At 46.8% G+C, this 19,080-nt stretch overlaps 1 protein-coding gene across 3 annotated transcripts in view; it reads right to left on the reverse strand.

The window, feature by feature from the left end:
- Positions 1-2,843: 2,843 nt before the first annotated feature.
- Positions 2,844-19,080, reverse strand: part of NR6A1 (nuclear receptor subfamily 6 group A member 1) — a 225,979-nt gene continuing 209,742 nt past the window's right edge. For all 3 annotated transcript variants that reach the window (XM_045082380.1, XM_045082381.1, XM_004757343.3), the window contains 3 exons: positions 13,271-13,392; positions 10,838-10,990; positions 2,844-8,080 (listed from right to left, as the gene is read on the reverse strand). In XM_045082380.1, the coding sequence (XP_044938315.1) occupies positions 7,992-8,080; positions 10,838-10,990; positions 13,271-13,392 (364 nt within the window). In that variant the 3' untranslated portion in view covers positions 2,844-7,991. The remainder of the gene's footprint in view (positions 8,081-10,837; positions 10,991-13,270; positions 13,393-19,080) is intronic.

Genomic DNA, 19,080 nt, shown 5'->3' on the forward strand with positions numbered 1-19,080 from the left:
TGGCCACATCCAACCTGATCCCAGCATCCTCCCTAAGCCGTCATATCTGGGGGTTTCTGGCTTCAGACTCTGACCTGGGCCAGAGCTCCGTTTCCTCTTCAGTTATATGGAGATGATCTTATTTACCTCGGAGTGTCGCGTAAGGATGAAGATCTCAGCACAGATCCGAACAGGAGGCACTCAGGAGTGCTTGTTTATGTTCATTCCTGAGGTTACGTACGAGTTATGTAACCTTGGGCCAATTACTTACCCTTTCTGGGCCTCGGTTTTCTGATCTGTAAAATGGGATCTTTTATAGCATCGACTTCATAGGGTGGCGTGGAGGACTCAGTAACGTAATGCATATAGAGCGCTCAGTGCCATGCTTTGCCGACCTCCATATATACTCACTATTCTTCCAGATTATTGCCTGGCACTCAAGGGAATCAAAAGCTCAGCATTAGTTCAGTAGCAATTAATAAATTTAGAGCAGTGTTCTAAATTTTATGCCACAGAACAGTGTCCCAATGGAATTTTAACAGGAAGAAAAGATGTTCCATGCTGGGACACTTTTTTGGTAGGCCCTGGGTGAGACAGAATTAATTTTTTTCAGGCAAGACTTCTCAAAGCCTTTGATATGCCAACAAAGGTCGGGAAGCAGTAAGAGGAAGACAGAGTGAGTGCAGTTATTTCTCAGATTTTTGGCAATGGAACACCTACTTCTTTTTCCATGAAGCCATCTTGTTGGGTTGTCTATGTTGAGAAACCACAGATTTGGTGTCTATAGCATTCTACATATTTTGGGGACAACACTGCTTTTCAGATCAATTTGGTTGGGTCTGTTCACTCACCTCTTACAGAAATTAACCCTTTATTAGTTTAATAGTTTGTTTTGTTAATAGCAAGAAGTTCAACCAAAGGCCATTACAGAGTTTTGTTACAAACTCTAGACATTCGTATTCAGCTCTAGAAAACCAGTCAGGAAGAACAGGGAGGAAGCCTGCTATAACTTTGGTATCAGACAGACCTGGATTCAAAAGAGAATTCTGGGGGCACCTGGGTGGCTCAGTGGGTTAAGGCCTCTGCCTTCGGCTCAGGTCATGATCTCAGGGTCCTGTGATCGAGCCCCCCATCGGGCTCTCTGCTCAGCGGGGAGCCTGCTTCCTCCTTTCTCTCTGCCTGCCTCTCTGCCTACTTGTGATCTCTGTCAAATAAATAAATAAAATCTTAAAAAAAGAAAAGTGAATTCTGCCACTTACTCATGTGTCACCTCAGGCAAACAGCTTAATTTCTTTGGGCCTCAATTTGCTGATGTGTAAAACGGGGCTGAGACATGAGCCTCATGAAACTGTTACGAGGGTGACAGGAGACAATGCGTGCAAAGCCCCAATCATAGTGCCTGGCATTCACTGGGTGCTCAGCAAATGTATTTCTTCTCCTCCTCACACCTCCATGTCCTAGCTGTCCCCTCTTGCGAGGCAAGGGAGTCTATTAATTAGTTCTGCAGTGTTTCCTTTGTTCTAAAGCCATCTCTTTCTAACCTCAAGGGCTCTCTGGTCCCTTGTGCCGGAGGAGGCTGAGGTGTGGGACGGCAGCTGGGCTTCCCCTCATTTCACACATGGGGATTTAATAGACTTTGATCAGATTCTCCTCGGCCTTTACGACTGCAAACTGAGAAGTCTCCACCTTTCCTGCCTTCATATAACCCTCAGCCCAAACTCTGCTGCTTCTCTGACCTTATGCAGCAGGATTACAGGATGAGTGGGCTTTGAAGTTGGGCAGACCTGGGTTCAAGTCCTAACTCCGACACTTCCTGTGTGACTTTGGACACATCCCTCCATCTCTCGGAGCTTCCATTTTCTCAACTCTGGAAGACCTCATCTATTTCCTGGGTATTTCCTAGTTATTAACTGGCTGGACCATGGTGACAGAATAGGCAGGCCACCACCAGCACACTGCTGTCATGGAGATGTAGCTCTCTTTCCTGTGACTTAGCAGATGGCTTTCCTTCCTAAACTCCTGAACGTGGCGGGGCGCCTGGGTGGCTCAGTGGGTTAAATAAGCCTCTGCCTTTGGCTCAGGTCATGATCTCAGGGTCCTGGGAGGGAGCCCCACATCAGGCTCTCTGCTCAGCAGGGAGCCTGCTTTTTCTCCCCACCCCGCGTACTTGTGATCTCTGTCAAATAAATAAATAAAATCTTAAAAACAAACAGACTCCTGAACGTGGCATTCAAGGTCCCCAACAGCTTCTCCAAGCTCAAGTCTTGCTATCCCTTCCATCTGCCGCCATTCCTGGCGTGGCAGTCCCTTGTTGTGCCTGAGTATTCCATGTCTCTGATTCACGGCCAGGCGATCTCTCTCCCCTCCACCTGGGCTAGCCTCCTCTGCCTAGTGCCTTTCTTCAAAACCCACCTTCAGTGCTCATCTGTGAAGCATTTCCCGAGAACAAGCCACTCCCTCCTCTAGCTCCTTACCACCTCATTTATACCCTTAATTAGAACTACTGCAAAGGTCCGTGTTTGCCTCCCCCACCAGACTAAGTTCCTCTATTTGTGCCACTTTCTAACTGGGAGTCTTTTCACCTCACTTCAACAAAATAGAGGTAATAATCCTTTTAGTTCAAGGAGGTTCAGGCTTGTGACAAGTCCCCAAACAGTGCCTGGCACACAGGGTAGACAGCTTATTATGGGACTGGTTCATCGATTCAAGCAGCTCTGACAGAGAGCCCTCCGCCAGACCCTCAGCAATAGAAACTGAGTGGGTGTCAGCTACAAGTAGGGCCAAGCAGACATCAGCCAGCTCCTTAGGGCAACCCCATGGTCCCTCCATAGAACCCCAGACAAGCTTCACAGACAGATGCCATGTGCAGAAGAATTCACATTTATTGGTTCAAATACAGTACCTAACATTTGCTAAACATGCATTTCACACTAATTGGTCACATTTCCACAGGTAGTCAATTCACAGCAAAGGGCCCATCCCTCGCCAGCTGGCAGGGTGGGAGGTAGCAGAGGGCCTGGGTACCCTGCAGAGCCCACCAACGATCATTTGGTCATGCAGGGTTGATGGAGCCAGGCTGGCGGGCAGCCCTTGGCCGGCCCTTTGGGGACAAGGGCTCAGAGACATCCCATTTACACGATTCCTACATTGGACTGTGGGTAGAAGTGGGCCTAGGATAGGTAGCCCAAGGATATGTTCACTGATGCTTGTGCCACCACAGCCCCTGGAGATGGGGTGGTGAGAGGTGGCGCTCCCTGTGCCCTGGATCACAGGAAAGAAATGATGGCCTCTTCAAAGGGGTGGCTAGTCCGTGGCTGGGCAGGTGGCTGGGCCTCTCCAGACAGGGCCCAGACATCACAATGCAGCCACAAGCCGCTATTGCAAGCCTGGGATGGCGGCACAGACCAAAACACCAACACCCCGGGGCAGGCAGAGTCTCTTTCCCGACAGAAACATGTAAACAGAGCAGGAGCTACGCTATTCTTTTCCCACAGGATTCCTCAGAGAGGAATCGATCAGGAATGTCACTCAAGAGGTAGTTTTATTTTTTTTTTCTTTTTCATGGAAATTTGAGTCAACAACATTATTACCTATCATAAGACATTTCAGAGAAAGAAAAAAAAAGTCACCAAAAGGCAAAAATGATCCTTTGGCTGGCAGGGCTGGCTCCAGGATTTGGAAGACTAGCCTCCACCAGTAACACAACTTTCTTCTTGGGCTTGGAGCAAGCTCTGGCCTAACTGGGTTTCCCTTTGAGCCTGCAACTGATTCGTGAGCGGGCTGTGCTTCACAGAGGGCTGCAGGCCCAGAAGAGGGAGGCCGAATGGGCACTGGACTGGGCAGGGGGACTGGGCATTTTATGGGCTGGTGGAGGCAGGGCCATAGTGGCTCCTGTTGCAGGACAGCCAGAATTCTTCAAGTTTCAAGGTGGCCCAGGTCTAGCCAAGAAGGAAGCCCCAGTGTGCGCCTCGACTCCGCATGTTCTCTGGGGCTCCTGCCTCGGAGGAAATGGTCCAGGTCCGGTTCTCAAGCCCAAAAAAGAAGCTGCTGCTTGTGGCAGCCAAGAGAGGGGTTTCTGGGGACCCTGTAATTAAATACACATCCCTGAGCTATGGCCCTAGAAACCCTTGCCTCGAGGCTAATCAGTTTCCAGCACCTGGTGGAATGATTGCCGTTTCTCATCCTGAGACACAGATAAAACATCATTTCACAGACACTGGACATAGATGCTTCGAGCTGAGGAAAAAGGGAGGAATGATCAACTACAAAGGCAGAGGGGAGTGTAGGGAATTCTCATGGATCAAACTGGGGAAAGTGAGAGCAGTGGTATTTTTGGGTTTTTTTGTTTTGTTTTGTTTAAAAAAAAATCAATAAAGAAAAACTTAAAGTTTAATGAAAGAGCTGATCTGAAAGACTGGATTTCTTAAAATAATTGCAAAATTTTTAAACAGCAACAAGAAAAAAAGACATAGACCAGGGGCCCAGAGCTAAAGACTTGGAACCACTGCCCAACTTCCTGCCCTGCTGGGAGGCCAGGGTCCCCTTACTCTGGCCAACCGAGGGCATGGCTTCGATGCTGCCCATGCTGGGTTTGTCCATCCGTCTCCATCTGCCCCATTCTCCAGAAAATCAAGAACAAACAAAAGTAGGAAATGGGAAGCAGAAGTAGAGCAAGGCAGCTCACAGAGCTCAGGTTTTTAAGGACCTGGTGACATACTGGCCACAGCAGGTACTCACATCCCTGGAAAGGGGTGGCACGTGAGAGGCAGGTCAGTGTGGGGCGGGTGACTGTCAGCAACGCTATGGAGACCCTTAGATTCCCTCTATCCACCCTCTGGTTCTGGGAAACAAGATAAGGAGGTCTCTGCATGCTGCCTTCTATTCCATGAGGATCGCCCACCTCAGTTACGGGTTAAGCATGGGGCTGGGTGTCCTCTGAGCCAGGTGGAGTGCTTAGAGAAAGGTTCTGGGGAGTTTCTCCAGACTAAGGGCAAGACCACCAAACCTTGTGAAAGACTCCAAAATTGTACAAAGGAGCCAGAGAGCGTAAGTTGTAGGTGAAGTTCCAAAATTCCAAACTTTTGTCTTGGGTCAAGAAAACATTTAAAGGGAAAGGAAAGGAAAAGCCTGTGTGTTTCAATGCAGTGCGCGGAGGCAGGACTCTCCATTACCACACAGCTTTCAGGGTTACATTTTTATGGCTGAAAAACTCTCACTCAAAGTGAGTGCTGTTGGTAGCAGGGGATTGAGAAAGGACAGAAGAGAGGGGAATTAGAGACAACATGCACAACTTTTTTCTTCTTCCACTAGCAAAAAGGCTACCTGCTAACCAAATGTTATGGGAAGAAAGGCAAAAAACAAACACACCAAACCTCCCCCTCCAACCTTTCTCTGTGTCCTTCAAACCAAATTCACAAATACATCTAGTGGCTGACCTAATGTCTCCACACTGCTAGCTACACTCCTACCTTCTCCTCATAATACCTGAGTTTGCAATGCAACACATTCACTTTACCCTGTTTAAAAAAAGCCCACGTCATAAAAGGACTGGGTGCAGAAGACATTAAAAGCTGTCCACAGGTCAGGCTCCGGCTTGGAACACACGGCCACTTGGCTCAGAGATTCTGCAGGGCTCTTGGCAATGAATGGGCTCTTTGTTCTGTGGAATCTGCTGCAAACATTTGTAAAAATGGATTTGTACAATGGCAACTTGCAGAACCTTTCCCCCACTCCACAAATTAACAACTTGCTCTATTTAATGCTGCATTATTGGAGACATGTTCTTGTCTTGTCAGAGAGCAATTTCCTCTGATACCCAACACAACCAGTAAAATGCTTAATTTAAGAAAAAAGCAATTTCAAAAAATAATAATTTGACAGATGGAGGTCTAAGCAAAGAAAGATATGGCACACAGGAGCAGTGCTGGAAAAGGGACTCTGATAGGTGTCTCCTCCCCTACCTTAAGAAAAGCAGCTCGGAGTCTGACCTGTAGCCAAAGAATGTGATCTACTTGGTTAAATAAAAAAATCAGGGAAACAAAAATATCGTGACTTTAGAAATAAACAGATACACAAACATAAATCTTCCCATCAACATGTGAAGAACGTTCTGGTTGGAGGTTTTCCTGAGGAACATGTCTCTTTTTTCTTTCTCAGAGCAGCTGGGGAAACGGCAGGAAGGAGTAATGCTCTGAGTTCTAGATCCGTCAAGGGACAAAGTCATCGCTCTGCTGGTACCCGTAACATGTCACTGGAAAAAAAATATATTATAATCCGACACAGACTACCTGGTGTGCACACGATATGGTGGCCCACTCGGTCAAGTTGCTGGCTGGGTTGGGAAGAGAGCAAACGGCAAAACAAAATGCTACAGGCCCCTCCAGCCCACTCAGGGAGGTCCCCAGTTAAAGCGGGCTGTGCACTGCACTGGCTGTGGGAGATGCCGGGGCACGGGCAGGGACGGTTACAACAGTAAGGCAGAGAATGGAAAAGCACCTGAAAGATTTCTCAGACAGACACGGTGTGGCCACTGGCTAAAGCCAAGAGGGTGAAGAACGTTTCCCAGGACTAGGCAGGGTAGGTAGTGAAGGAATAGGAGGTCCAGGCCGTATCTGCAGAGGGGGGCAGCCAGGCCCTTAGGAACATGAGGTAGTTTCAAGCCCCCTCCTTCCCTTCCAGGTGCTTTGGCTCCAGCCCTCCAGGCCTTGGTCAGCCAGGCCACCAATAATCTAAGGGGCAGGTGGGCCAACTCTGGTACTTGGGCTTTCTGTTCTAAGGAAACCTGGTCTCATTTTTGGAGAGGTTAGGAGAACTTGGGAGGAGAATGAAGGGGCAAAGCCTCTGTTTAGCTGATGGGTGAATGGTCCCTCCCACTGTATGAAAGACGGCAGGGTTTGGATTCAGTCCTGAGGATGAGACAGGATGGGGTGAGGGGAACAGGGAAAGGAAGATTGTTTATTCTTTTGGCAGTCTGGCCTTTGTCCCACTACCCTTTGAAAAAGAGCAAGGTGAAAGCAGAATAAATCAGTAGTGGGCACCAGGATTCGGAGCATGACATTTTGTTCAGCTGTTTTTTCAAAGGGCCAAGAGGAAGTCAAATGTGCAAGACAGAGTGGCAAGGAGTCTGAGGAAGGTAGACCTTGGTAGACTCAGGTAAAGACACTAGGTAGCTGTGAGCTCCAAGGGAGTAAATTCCCAAGAATTTACTGCCAGGACCACGTGTGGACAAAAAGTTGACAGTAGCAGAAACCAGTAGTGGTGGTTCGGACGGTGGGGCAGGGGCAGCCCACAGCATGGTCTGGGAACAGAAACCTTTCTCCCTGAAGAGTTGTTCGGAGGGAGGACATCTTAGATTCGGTCACTGCACTCTACTCCCTCAACTACCATGCTTTCCAAAGAAAAGAGAATGCTAAATCCTCATATCCTGTTTCCAATATTTCACCCATTTTGCTTAATAAATCTCCCAACACCACTTTGCCCCTTTATGGTGTGCTCTTTTACTTTTACCCGGTAATTCTGTGACTAGAAAAAGGCAGTCTGCTCTCGGACAGACTAATGTAGGAGTCTGCTGAGAACATGTGGAAAAAGTAGGGATGGTTACACCCCTCCCTTTCCACTGAGGTAGTCGTCTTTGTCAACATTATGGAAATATTCATCTCAGCCCCATCCCACCCTCTCCCTCAAAATACAAAAGAACTATCTCTAAACAATGACAACACTATAACATTAAACATCTTCACATTCTGTAAACTGCAAGGAAATGCATCGGCTGCATTCACACAAAAGCATGTGCATCATGTTGAAGGCCATACATTCAACTCTGTCGTGAAATAAATATATAGAAAAATGAGGTTAAAAAAACAGACAAACAAACAAAAACTCTTCTTGCTATGGAGGCAACTAGAAACACTGCTCCACAGCCTCCATCTTGGTCTCTCTGGCTCTTTCTTCCGGAGCCTGTTCTGCCCACCCACGGCGCCATGGCTGGCCCGAGGAGGAGCGCTGGGAACAGGTCATTCCTTGCCCACGCTTGTCTTGCAGGAATGCAGCACCACCTTAAAGAGGAGGGGCAGCTGCTCCAGGGGTACATTCACCATCTTTCCTGGTAACAAGGTGGGAAAAGAAGAGTTAGTGATGGCTGCAGTGGAAGAGTGTGTCCGCCTCCTCTTGGGCTGGGGGAGGGAGAATGTTGCCTTTTTGAGGGACTAGAGCAAGAAAGTGACGGGAGTATCACAAAGATGGGAGTACCAGACCAACTGTGCTAACCACCTGATACCCAGACCCATGTCGGTACCCTAGAGTCTAGTCATGGTGCAAGCTATCATCATTGCTACCATCTCCTTACTCCATGCCAGCTGTTTCAATGCATTATCTAATTCTCATAATATTTCCAAGTAATAGATATTACTTGTTATCTCCATTTTATAGATGAGGAATGTTAAACTGAAAGGTGTTCCCTAGGTATTTTCTTCTAAAATACCCTGAGAAACATACCCTATTTTTTTTTTCCTGGTAGAGTCTCTAATTAGCATTCTATTCTTTAGAAGAGTATAAAGGGTTAATAAAAGTACTGGAAAAGAAGGAGGGGGTGGTCACAGGGGCAAATAAATTTCAGAAATTTGGGGCTGAGAAAGGTGTACAAGCTTCTTCACTGGAAAACATCTCAGAGCACTCAGTGTGCTGATATACTTTGTAAATACCGGACGCTGTGATTCTTCTCACTGCCAGTACCTTTTTTTTTTTTTTTAAAAGATTTTATTTATTTATTTGACAGAGAGAAATCACAAGTAGTTGGAGAGGCAGGCAGAGAGAGAGAGAGAGGGAAGCAGGCTCCCTGCTGAGCAGAGAGTCCGACGTGGGGCTTGACCCCAGGACTCTGGGATCACACACTACCTGAGCCAAAGGCAGCGGCTTAATCCACTGAGCCACCCAGGCGCCCCTCCCTTGCCAGTACCTTTGAGTCACCTGGGGAGTTTTTTTTTTTTTTTTTTTTTTTTTTTTTAAAGATTTTATTTATTTATTTGACAGAGAGTTTTTACAAGTACACTGAGAGGCAGCCCAGAGAGAGAGAGAGAAGGAAGCAGGCTCCCACTCCATACCAATTAAATCAGAATCTCTGTTTTAAAAAAATATTGATGCCCATCTCCAAAATCAGAATCTCTGAAGAACAATCCAAGCACAGATATTCTTAAAACATTTTCCAAGTGATTCAAAATGTTGCCAGAGTTGAGAATCCAGCTCTGTCGGGGAGAGTGGGGTATTAACCACTGACCTCCCTGTATTTCAGAGAGCATCTGATTAACATCTTATTCAGTAAAACATAGATTTGGAAACGCCAAGCCATAAACTATCAAAGCACCCCTAAAATTCAATATTTTAGGTCCAGTTCAGCTCTGTTAGACTCTTTAGGTCCAAAAAGTTGGGAAAAAATTCCTTTGTCAGACTGAAAATTTTTTCCTCCTGAATTTGGCTGAATTTGACAGAACAGTTTTATCTTAGAGGTCACACTTCTGAGTTTTCCCTCAGTATATGCTATTACTATACACAAGAATCTTTACCAGAAGACCTAAATCAACAATAAAAACAAAACCCAGGGGACACCTAGGTGGCTCAGTGGGTTAAAGCCTCTGCCTTCAGCTCAGGTCATGATCCCAGGGTCCTGGGATCGAGCCTGCATTGGGCTCTCTGCTCAGCGGGAAGCCTGCTTCCTCCTCTCTCTCTGCCTGCCTCTCTGCCTGCTTGTGATCTCTGTCTGTCGAATAAAAAAAACAAAAAAAACAAAAAAAAAGGAACGCCTGGATGGCTCAGTTGGTTAAGCAGCTGCCTTCAGCTCAGGTCATGATCCCAGTGTCCTGGGATCAAGTCCCACATCGGGCTCCTTGCTTGGCAGGGAGCCTGCTTCTCCCTCTACCTCTGCCTGCCACTCTGTCTGCCTTGTGCTCGCTCCTGCTCCTCTCTCTCTGACAAATAAATAAATAAAATCTTTAAAAAACAAAAAACAAAACAAAACAAAACAAACAAACAAACAAACAAACAAAAAAAACAAAACCCAGGACTTTATACTGGAGCGGACCTATTTAAATGTCAAGAAGCTCAGAAGGGGGTCAAGATTTCAAAGCAGTAACAACAAAAATTCCTTTGCAAAGGTAGGATTCTTGAGAATGATTTTAAAGATACTGCTTTAAATGAATAATCTCCAAAAATCTGTAAGAAATTCTATGAAATGAAGTTAATTTTAAAAATTGAGATATAAGGGGCGCCTGGGTGGCTCAGTGGGTTAAGCCGCTGCCTTGGGCTCAGGTCATGATCTCAGGGTCCTGGGATCGAGTCCCGCATCGGGCTCTCTGCTCAGCGGGGAGCCTGCTTCCTCCTCTCTCTCTCTGCCTGCCTCTCTGTCTACTTGTGATTTCTGTCAAATAAATAAATAAAATCTTAAAAAAAAATTGAGATATAATTATTTCACATAGCATAAAATATATCATTTTGATGTCTATATTTTAAAGTATATATGCAGGAAATGAAGTTAATTTGAGAAACTCTGAGCCTATTTCCCCATCCATAGACGGACCATAAATATCACCAACAACCAGCCTTGCAGAGTTGGTTCCGAGATTAAAAAAACATAAGGCTACAAAGCACCTTGCACGTGATAGGCACTTGGGAAATGTCAGACTCTCTTCCCTACAAAGAAAACACAAACTTCTCAATAGAATAGAACTTTCTGAGGGCAATGGTAGTAGCTCTTTTATGCAGCTGGTGACAAGCACGGAATGAGCTATCCTGAACACAAAGCCTATGTCATTTCTCTCACAAGGCAAGAGAAGCAAGGAAGGTTTGCACGCCCCGCCCAAAACTGTACCTGCAATATAGCGAATCTCAGGTAAGCACATCATGAGGTCAGGAAAGCGGTTCGGCTGATGGGTATATTTATATTCAGTGAAATCCTGGCATATGTACCAGTACCGCTTGTTCAACTGTTCCAGCTGTGAGGCACTGGTCAGACCCCTGATATCTGTGGAAAAACAAAAACAAAAACAAAAACAAGAACAAAAACCACACAGGAAAAGGAGGGGTTCTCTACTGTGGAAGAAACATGAGCTCCTTGAATATGTGCATCTTTCGATTAAAAGCTATTCAACATTGTCACAACAGGAGATCTTTTCTCTTTCTATCACAGAGAAACAAAACTCTGGATAAGGGAAGAGAAATCAGATAAAGGAGGAAAAAAAATATGAAGGACAGTCACTAGACCGAGACACTTGAGCGCTGGGCGGCATCTTTCTCAGCTTCCTGCACGGCTCCCAACACAGGGCTCGACACAGAACACGGACCAGTGGATGTTGAACAACTGATTGAGTAATCTCCCTTTCACAAAATATCTTTTATTTATTTATTTATTTATTTATTTGACAGAGAGAGAGGGAGAGAGAGAGATCACAAATAGGCAGAGAGGCAGAGAGAGGAAAGCAGGCTCACTGTAGAGCAGAGAGCCCGATGCGGGGCTCGATCCCAGGACCCTGGGATCATGACCCAAGCCGAAGGCAGAGGCTTAACCCACTGAGCCACCCAGGCGCCCCCGTCAAAATATCTTAAATTGGCCCTTTGCTAGAGCCAATAACAAAGTCTGCTGATAGCTGCACCTACTCACACGTGGTCTCCTATGTGCGTCTGCTCATACTATCCGAGCGGTCACTCCACCTTTTCTCTATATAGATCTCTCTCTCTTTCATTTATATATAAATGTATGTGTATATATATAATGTATATGTATGTGTGTATATATAATGTCTATGCACATACCAACTTTTTATACACAGAATATAAATACAACTTATCTATATAATTTATACATAAAATAGGACATAAATATTCTCTATATAAATCTTACCCAGCCTTTGAGGCCCAGCTCAGATTTCTCCTCCAAGTAGCTGTTGCTGATCTCCCCCAATATGAGGCTCAAGTAATGTGTCAGGTCCCATTAGAGTGTGTACCTCTTTTTTTTTTTTAAGATTTAGTTTATTTATTTGACAGAGATCACAGGTAGGCAGAGAGGCAAGCAGAGAGAGGAGGAAGCAGGCTCCCTGCTGAGCAGAGTGCACAATGTAGGGCTCAATCCCAGGACCCTGAGATCATGACCTGAGCGGAAGGCAGAGGCTTTAACCCAATGAGTCACCCAGGCACCCCTAAAGTGTGTACATCTTGAAGCCAGGGACCTGCGATCTATTTTACTTAATGTCTTTCATGGTCAACACAGTGCCTGGTCTAAGGGAGGCACATGGAACAGCAGATAAATGAAGATGAATGAATAGCGAAGCAGCAGCTAGAAGGAGTAAGCCAGAGGAGGGGTTCAGACTCTGGACTAGGAAACTGAATACAGTAACAGAGCAATTCCAATGTCACAGGAAGCAAAACAGCCCTGTTCCACTGTGAGAACAGAGCAGTCATATGCTACTTTGGAAAAAAGAGAGTATGAATTCTCCTTCATGCTTCAGTTATGAGCAGCTACCAAGCACCACTTCGTAGGTGATGCCCCACATAAACCGCAGCCAGCAGTCTTCTAATGAAAAGCCATGCTTGAGGGGTGCTTGGGTGGCTTAGTCGTCAAGGGGCTGCCTTCAGCTCAGGTCCTGATCCCGGGGTCCTGGGATCAAGCCCCGCATCAGACTTCCTGCTTGGTGGGAAGCCTACTTCTCCCTCTCCCACTCTCCCTGCTAGTGTTCCCTCTCTCGCTTTTTCTGTCAAATAAATAAAAAAATCTTAAAAAAAAAAAAAAAAAAAAAAGCAAGCCACGCTTGATCCATGTTGTGGATCCACGTTGTTTCTGTACAACCACCCCCTCCGCCCACTCTGCCCTGAAGAGGCCGTCAGAACCACTGCCAGCCTGTCACACATGTCTTATCTCCAATAGTTTCATCAGTCACCCAGCTCTTCTTCAGCCACTGGTAAACTTGGTACATATTTTAAATGACGCATGTACTGTCCTTGGTGTCTGTGTTTAAATGCATTAAAACTGACTAAACAAAGCAAATCCTCTTCCTTCCTCTATGAGTTATAGAGACTGTGGCATTTAGGTTTGAAAAAAAAAATCCAAAGCATGCCCTGTGCTATAGAGGGGCAGGCTGAGGAAAGCAGAGGCCTTCTAGGACTGGTACCCACGTGGTGCGACAGATTCTGTGTGCCAGTCCTGAGGGTAAAAGGGCGGGAGGTGGTGTGAAACATGAGGGAAAATGCTCTCTGGCAAAATAAATAAATAAACAAACAAAGTCCCCTTTTCTCACCTCCAGCTACTTACCTTGATTTAAGAAGTTAATGGCTTTCATGCAAGCATACTCCTCATTGGAGACCTTCAGCTGATGGAACTTGTGATACAGGTAGATGAGCCGCTCGATCACCTCCATCCCTTCATCACTAAATCTGGGGAACAGACAGAGGTGTGAGTGGGCTTTGATGCCAGTGGGGGTTAAGGAAGGGAAGAAAGAGGTCTCCTACAGCTCCTTAAGGCATCTAAGATAGAAAAGAGTCTGAGCTTGGGGGAAATGGAATCCAGAATCATTATGAAGGACAGGTAGATCCACGGTTTGTCTAGAGGGAAGGCAGCTCAGTCAGCTGCTGTTCCTAAGGTCAGGTGGGGTGAGTTAAATCTAAGTTCACATCCAGCTCCAACATTCAAAAGCTGTAAGGCCTTGGGAAAATCATTTGACCTCTCTAAAACTTCGAGATTCTCTTTTGTCAAATAATAATGCTTGCCTGCTTGCGGGTAACAAGGGCCAAAGGCAGTCTGAAATGTAAATGTGGAAAAATACAACACTATCAAGATTCTGTGATAGCTGAGATGTAGCCTCCAGGTTCAACGGCAGCTGCCATGGTGATTCTACCTGAGCCTTTGCCACGGTGAAGAAAAAGCTGATGATTATATTTTTTAGGTTCACTGCTTCCAGCAGGGTTGAGGTTACACACAATGAAAAATTTTACTGGCATCCCTCACTTTAGCTATGGGGAAGGGAAACATTACCTGAGCCTTCACGCCCTACCAGTCTCCGTGCTAGGCACTTATGTGCACTTTCTCATTGAGTTTTCTCAGCTTCATGGGCTCTGTGAGAGGATCATTACCGCTGTACAGATGAGAAACTGAAGTTCAAAGAGCAGAGGGGACTGGTCCACAAGCACACAGCTAGCTGGTGGCAGAGCTAGAACTTGGAACCTAGGCTAACTTCCCAAGCCCTTGGTTCTTCCAATATCAGAGGGCAGCATCACACTGTAGCAGGTAAGACTCTGTGCAGACCATGCTCCTTTCTTTGGATTAGAAGCAAGCTCCTTGGGGAAAGACCAAGTTTTAGAAAAAGGAGCCCCAGGTTAGGGGACTAATACTCTGGGTCACAGTGGGGCACACCTCATATCAGAGGTGGAGATACCACCAAACCAAGCATCAAAAAGGCTTAATGGGGAAGCAAGAGTTTATAATAGCTGGGGTCAGGGTCAGTCTCTGCCCTTCTAGGAGTGGACTAAGGGGAGTTCTAGAGAGGCCTCAGATGCAGCTCAGTCAAGGAGAAAAGACGCCCAGCGCTGGGACTACGTGCTGGGGACATCCTCAGACCTGAGTACTGCGGCCCTATGCTGGGCAAGAAGTCCCTACGTGGGTCCTGAACGCCTGCTCTACTGCCTTCTTTGTTGATTCTGAAGGCTTTGCAAAGGCTTGGCCTCTGGGCAAGCAGCACATCTCCTCTCCCTGGGGGGCAAGCCTGGCTCCTTTCTGGGCCAGAAACGTCTGCACTTCTCAAGCAGCAGAGGGAGCTATAGAAGAGCTACCAGCAATTTAGAGCCTGACCCCTTCGCCTCAAAGCCCCATCAAGACCCACCACAACCCGCGGCTCCTGTCCTCCATCCGCTGATTTGAACAATGAGGGCTGATTCCATTTCTCTCTATGCCTGGCCCAATGGCTTTTACAACGTTATTAATACTTCCCCAAACTGGCTGATAGACAAATTGATACTGAATAACTACTATACTAACCTTATCTATCATTCTATCCTTTGTTGAGTATTTGCTACTTGCCAGTTAACTCTGTTAAATATTCTACACTTATTATTTCACTGGATACTCCCAATAAATCTACAAAATTGGTATTACAGTCCTTTCTGTGCACATGTGGAAACAAAGCTCAGACAGGTTATTTACTGGGTCCCTAGGCCTCTCCTGCATTCTTACATTTTACCTCCCTGACAACCTGGGGGCTAAGTAAGATCACCTGCTTGTTAGGGACGAGGAAACACAAGAAGAGCATCCTGCCTACCCCAAAGCAGCACAGCAAGTAAGTGGCGGTGGGGTGGGGCCAAAGTTTAAACCAAGTTTTCTAACTCCAAGCCTTTCGCCTTAGCACCACACGGTCTGCTCCCTGTCTTGTCCTTAACTGGTAACTGGGAAAGGCTGCCTCATGCCACCACAGGGGACCTCAGGAGCTCTGGGTTCCTGCAGCGACTCAGTCCCGGGCCCAGCTCAGGCAGGCGTGGGCTCTGCTGCAGGGCCTCCACGGTGCTGAGCCATGCGGGAGGCAGCGGGCCTGGGAGTGAAGAGCACGCGCCATCACAGGGCTCTGATCACTCTTTCTGTTCTTGAGAGGGAAAAGGTTTCCACTGTGAAGCCCTCTAGTAGCTGGCCGGAGGGCTGGTGTGGGGAGGAAATGCGGCAGGCGTCAAGAAGGAGGCCGGAGGCAGCGCGGCACCGCCAGCATCTGTCTGCGGCCGAGCAGTGTAGCCAACAGAGATAACGCTCCCTGCCTTAATCAGCAACCGCTCGGCCCAAGTGCGGCCTCTGGCACCGCAGACCGCGCAGGTGTGTGGTTATCAGCCAGACCCCCGGCCAGCGGCACTGCACTTACGGCCGGCTGAGTCCAGACGTGAGCCGCACAAAGGAGCTCCCAAGTGCCCCGCGAGAGCTTCTGTCCCCAATCTGCCCTTTCTCTTGGGGACAGCACGTACCTTCTTTTCCACATTTCCTAGGACAGGCAACCGTCACGGACCCCTGGCAGTGGTGGGGGGGGGCTGGCAGCCAGCCCAGGAGCCCCCACTCAGTCCCCACAGCCCGACTGCAAAGCTTTCCTCCACACCCCGCATCCCGCCCCTTGATAAACAAATCGTTCTCTGTTTCATGGGCCTGCTTTCTCCTGCAGCCGTGCCTCCTCCACATCTGCCCACTCCACAGTTCTAACGCCCCTGTATTCCCTGTCTGCAAATTATCAGCATTTAAAGCCAGAGAGTTGGACAAACACACCCATTCTTCTTCGAGGTTCCCATTACACAAGCACGCTGGGACAAAGAAAACATTCCTGCCAGGATCCCCCAAACCACTGGACCATTCAGTCAGCAATTGAAGCTGACACCGTGTAAGTTATGTCCCATTAAGGGGGCTGAGAGGTCCAGTTGTCTTTTTTTTCATTGAGCTAAGTGCACGTACCCCCAGGAGCAGTCATAGCTTTAAAGGAATTGTCACCTCAGCACCCATGTAAACACTCCGAGACTGAAAGTAAGATTGTTAAGTCTAGGACACACTGCAGAAAGTTGAACTTTTTAGAAGGCTAAATTATTTAGTAGAGGGTACTGGTAAGGATTCTGGGCTTTGGAGCACAATAGATCTAGGGGATAATCTTAACGTCATCTTTTTCTAGGTTTGTAGCCTTCAGTTTTTTCACCTCTCTGAACCTGAGGCTCCTTATCTGTGGAACAAGGGGAACATCAGTGCAGTTGCTTGGGGTGGTGGTGAGGACTAAACAATGTTTGTAAAGCACTTAAGATGGAATCTGGCCCAATGAACAGTCCATACTTGTTAGCTATTATCATTATTAATGGCATCATCATCATCACTCCTGTTATCACAACAAAAAGAAGAGATTGTTTCTTGAACCTTACAGCTAGGGTGTGAGCAGGGAAGCTGGGAGGCAACTGTCCAGAGATCTGAGAGAAACGGAGCTACTGCTCACGAGACAGAAGTGCCCATTAAAGCCCATCTAGTGCAAGGCGTCTTCTCTTGAGAGCGAAGGAGTCTTGATTAGGGCCAGGAGCAGTCACTGGCTGGTGCTACAATCTGCTTTAAATCAAATTTGCCCAGCTCACTGTCTGATAACATCCTGATTAAGGAAAACGGGTACCATAAATTTGATTCAATATTTGAGAAGAGAAAAGGAGGTGGTCATGTATCATCAGGGAAAAGCCTTTTCATGACAGCAGGAACTCACTGGCACTCAGGAGTCGTGAAAAAGTAAAGGCATTTTGGGGGAGTAGGAGTAACGCAGGAGCAGGCAAGGTAGAAAAGAGCTCTGGCCAATTACAGACTCCACACCCTGAGTCTCCAGCAGAGTAAGAAATGCTTTTCTCTGATGTACCTGATTCCAGAGGTTCTCATACTTCCTTTTCCTCTGACCTCCTGGGCTCTCAGGCTCAACAGACTCCAAACCAGACTCAGAGTGGGGCATCTCTTGGCCTGTTCTTCTCAGGCTCCGTTATCTTGGCTCAGAGAATTCGCACTCACCTGCCTGGCAGCACCCCCAACCCCGACTTCTGCCTCCCTGAAGTCCCACTGACTATACCTCCTTGTTATCTCTCAACTCTGTGCAGCCCTCCCTATTCCCACAGTCACGGCTGCCTTGTCCAGGCCATTTTCTCTTCTACCTAGGTTATGGAAAAACCTCCTACCCAACCACCATCCTCTCGTGATGTCCATGCCAGTCCATCTTGAGCTTTACAGCCACAGTGATCTTTTCAAAATGACACCTGACCATGTAACTGCTCCACATAGAAGCATCTTATGACTTAATAGTATTTACATAATATAATCCAAATTCTTTTGGTAGGCATTTAATAATCTTTTCCCCAAAATTTTATTTATTTATTTATTTAAAGATTTATTTATTTATTTATTTATTTGACAGACAGAGATCACAAGTAGCAGAGAGGCAGGCAGAGAGAGAGGAGGATGCAGACTCCCTGCTGAGCAGAGAGCAGGGCTCGATCCCAGGACCCTGACTGGGATCATACCTGAGCCGAAGGCAGAGGCTTTAACCCACTGAGGCACCCAGGTGCTCCATAAATCTTTTTTTTTTTTTAAAGATTTATTTATTTTCTTGAGGGAGAGAGTGCACGTGTGTGTGTGAGCACGGGGCGGGGGAGGAGACAAGCAGACTCTCTGTGGAGTGGGAAACCCAATCCCAGGATCCTGAGACCACGACCTGAGCCAAAATCAAGAGTCAGACACTTAACCAACTGAGCCACCCAGGCTAGCATTTGAACACCTTCATGATGCTTCATGATCTGCTAGGGTCCTAGGTACATGAGCATGGAATCGGAACGAAGGTATTGAAGTTAACTCCTATTTCCCACGGATGGATTCCGTAAGCTTCTTGCACGGAGTATTAAGTCCCGACAATAAATTTATTTCTTATCCTCAGAATGAACACATGTTCTAGAATCAGCATTCCCAACAGAACTTTCTGAGATGATGGAGAGGTCCTGTATCTGCACCGTCTGGTACCGTACTCACGAAGCACGTGTGGCTAGTGAGCATGTGGAATGTGGCGAGTGCAAATGAGGACTGAATTTTTAGTGTTATAAAATTTTAATTAACTTAAATTTAAAAAGTGACCCGAGGCTACCAGGTAGTATATTAGACAGTGCAGCTCTACATTCTCCTTGGTAAAGAGCCTTCCTAGAAATAAACGTTCCCTCACTAATTTACTAGCCTCTGCCTTGCTCTTGGGACTTAAGGGACTGCACAGAATAGGATGGGGTGCTTTATGAAGCTCAAAGCCACAAGGAGCCCTGCATGGCCAATGATACCTGCCTACATGCAGAGGGCCTGGAGAAACCCATCATTCTATAGGAACTAGAGCTCATAGACTGACTTTCTAGACAGCCCCAGGCTGTACTGGTGGATTCCAAGCAAATTCCAGGTGAATAAAAAGGACAGAGTCAACGGGGCAGCTCTGCAAACCCTGGCAATATTAAAGTCTGCTGAATGCAATTCAAACATTCAGTTGGCCCAGAATTAAGGACCAGCAGATAGGAATTTGATGGAAATAATGGATTAGAGGCTCAAAAGAGGGAGTTTGGTCA

This window comes from Mustela putorius, unplaced genomic scaffold (genome assembly GCF_011764305.1).
Source record: "Mustela putorius furo isolate JIRA1106 unplaced genomic scaffold, ASM1176430v1.1 tig00000596_pilon_pilon_pilon, whole genome shotgun sequence".
NCBI lineage: Eukaryota > Metazoa > Chordata > Mammalia > Carnivora > Mustelidae > Mustela > Mustela putorius.